Here is a 2,457-nt window from a genome sequence, read left to right on the forward strand (position 1 = left end):
GAGACCAGCCTGGTCAACATGGCGAAACCCCATCTCTACCAAAAATACAAAAACTAGCCAGGCATGGTGGCGTGTGTCTGTAATCCCAGCTACTAGGGAGGCTGAAGCAAGAGAATCCTTTGAACCCACGACGTAGAGATTGCAGTGAGCTGAGATTGCACCACTGAACTCCAGCCTGGGCAACAAAAGCAAAACTCCGCCTCAAACAAACAAAGCTGGGTGCGGTGGCTCACACCCGTAATCCCAGCACTTTGAAGGGGCAAAGGCGAGTGGATCACCTGAGGTCAGGAGTTCAAGACCCACCTGGCCAACCTGGTAAAACTCCATCTCTACTAAAAATACAAAAACTAGCTGGGCGTGGTGACAGGCACTGGTAATCCCAGCTACTTAGGAGGCTGAAGCAGGAGATCACTTGAACCCAAAAGGTGGAGGCTGCAGTGAGCCAAGATGGCGCCACTGCACTCCAGCCTGGGTGACAGAGAGAGACTCCGTCTCAAAATAAATAAATAAGTAATAAATAAATAAATAAAATAAGAAAAAAATTGGTATGTATTCGCCAGGCGCGGTGGCTCATACCTGTAATCCCAGCACTTTGGGAGGGTGGATCACCTGAGGTCAGGAGTTTGAGACTAGCCTGGCCAATCTGGTGAAACCTCGTCTCTACTAAAAATACCACATTAGCTGGTTGTGGTGGCGGGTGCCTGTAATCCCAGCTACTCGGGAGGCTGAGGCAGGAGAATCTTGAACCCGGAAGCCCCGGGGAGGTGAAGGTGGCCATAAGCCAAGATCGTGCTACTGCGCTCCAGCATGGGCGACAGAGCGAGACTCCGTCTCAGGAAAAAGTAAAATAAAATTTGGTATGTGGTAACAACAAAGAGACTGCCTATTCAATTCTCCATTTCTGGCCGGGGCGAGTAAATCTAAATTAGAACTATCCTACAAGAGAAAGTCTACAGAGGATGGCTCAGGAGCTTCCTGATTCATAGGAGACTACTCTGAACCCAGTCTCAGCGGCCCAGAAGAAACAGCTTCGACGTGCCAACAGTGTGAAGGCACGAGGAATCCTGATGCTGTTACACAGGTACACATACAATGAGAACCCCAGAATTACTTTGTACCTCACAAATCTCCAGTACTAAGGGGATCTATCTATTCCCTTAAAACACTCCCAAATCAACTCCAACGGCATCGGAAAGTCAGTCAATCTCAGGGATCCCTGGCAAGGAAAATCCGGCGCAGGTCATTTATGTTCTTGGCGTAGAGTCTGTTCCCAACATTCAGAACGACTCAGCCCGCAGCCCCATCTTACTGAGCAAGGTCACACCCTGAAGTACACACTGACAATGTTTAAGTCCAAAGAAGATGAAGTTCCAGTCACTTCCACGGAAGGGTCTGTTTCCATTGCCTCACTTCTGGTTTATTTTCTGGAATAAAATGTCTTTCCTCCACTAAACACTTTGAAAACCAGAACCCTCTACCGGCGGACAGTCTTCGGGACGCTCCGATCTCTTGCACACAGCCAGGCATCGCCTTAAACTGGGTTGGGCTGGTCACTGAAGGCTTTCTTCTATCACTTAATTCACCACCTTCGCCCTCCACGGGGGAAGAGGACGGCACAAGGATTTTGGAAAAATGCCCAAGAAAGGAAAAAACTAACCGGTTTCCTGAGGGTGTCTCCATCCCTCCCGGCCAGTTTGTGGTGACTTCCTACCAAAGGCCACCAGGGGAGCACGGCCAAACCCGGCTCTCCAAACACGGCAGGAAACGTTTCCAGCCTAAAAGCCACTTGTAGGATTATCGGATTCATTCTGGGCGCCGCTGCCAAGTGATGCCCCCGCAGTGCCAACATCTCCCTCAGCTCTTTGTCCCCACGTTGCCTTGCCCTGCCCTACCCTTGCGCCTGGCCCGGGAGCCAGCCCCACCCTGGGGCCGAAGCAGTTCCCCTTCCCCGGGGCTGCCCTTCCCAGGCACACCCCGGGGCCTCCGTCCGCGGCTCCTCCTCCCCCACACTCCTGTTTCCCCGGTGGGAATGAGCCCGAGCAGCCGGCGGGCCCCTGCCACGGTCACCCAGCCCTCTGCCCACGACCCCGAGGGTCCGCTCTCGAGGAGCAGCCAGCCAGGCTGGGAGTTCCGCGGCCCTCACCCCGCCCAGGGCCCCCCGTCCCGTCAGTCCCTCACCGGGCGGAGGTTGGGCGGGCGACGGTGGCACTGGCGGGCGCGGGCCGCTGCTGTTGATGATGTAGTGGGAGACGCGCGAGTTCTCTGAGACGCTGAGCACATAGTCCCCGGGGCTGGTGCTCGAGTCCCGCACCAGGAACACCCCGTGCCGCTGGCCCTGCAGCAGCGCCACCGCCTCCTGCCGACTCAACCGCCCCCAGTACCAGCTACTCCGCTCCTCCGAGTCGAAGTTGCCCGCCATGGCTGCCTCCGCGCCTAAACGCTGGGGTGCCGCCGCCG

The 2,457-nt window shown here is 55.5% G+C and overlaps 1 protein-coding gene across 2 annotated transcripts in view; it reads right to left on the reverse strand.

Annotated features, from left to right (window-relative positions):
• Positions 1 to 2,451, reverse strand: part of CRK (v-crk avian sarcoma virus CT10 oncogene homolog) — a 42,066-nt gene extending 39,615 nt beyond the window's left edge. For both annotated transcript variants that reach the window (XM_011955874.1, XM_011955864.1), the window contains exon 1: positions 2,179 to 2,451. In XM_011955874.1, coding sequence (XP_011811264.1) covers positions 2,179 to 2,419 — 241 coding nt within the window. In that variant the 5' untranslated portion in view covers positions 2,420 to 2,451. The remainder of the gene's footprint in view (positions 1 to 2,178) is intronic.
• Positions 2,452 to 2,457: the final 6 nt, after the last annotated feature.

The sequence above is a fragment of the Colobus angolensis genome, unplaced genomic scaffold (genome assembly GCF_000951035.1).
Source record: "Colobus angolensis palliatus isolate OR3802 unplaced genomic scaffold, Cang.pa_1.0 Scaffold110, whole genome shotgun sequence".
Classification (NCBI taxonomy): Eukaryota; Metazoa; Chordata; class Mammalia; order Primates; family Cercopithecidae; genus Colobus; species Colobus angolensis.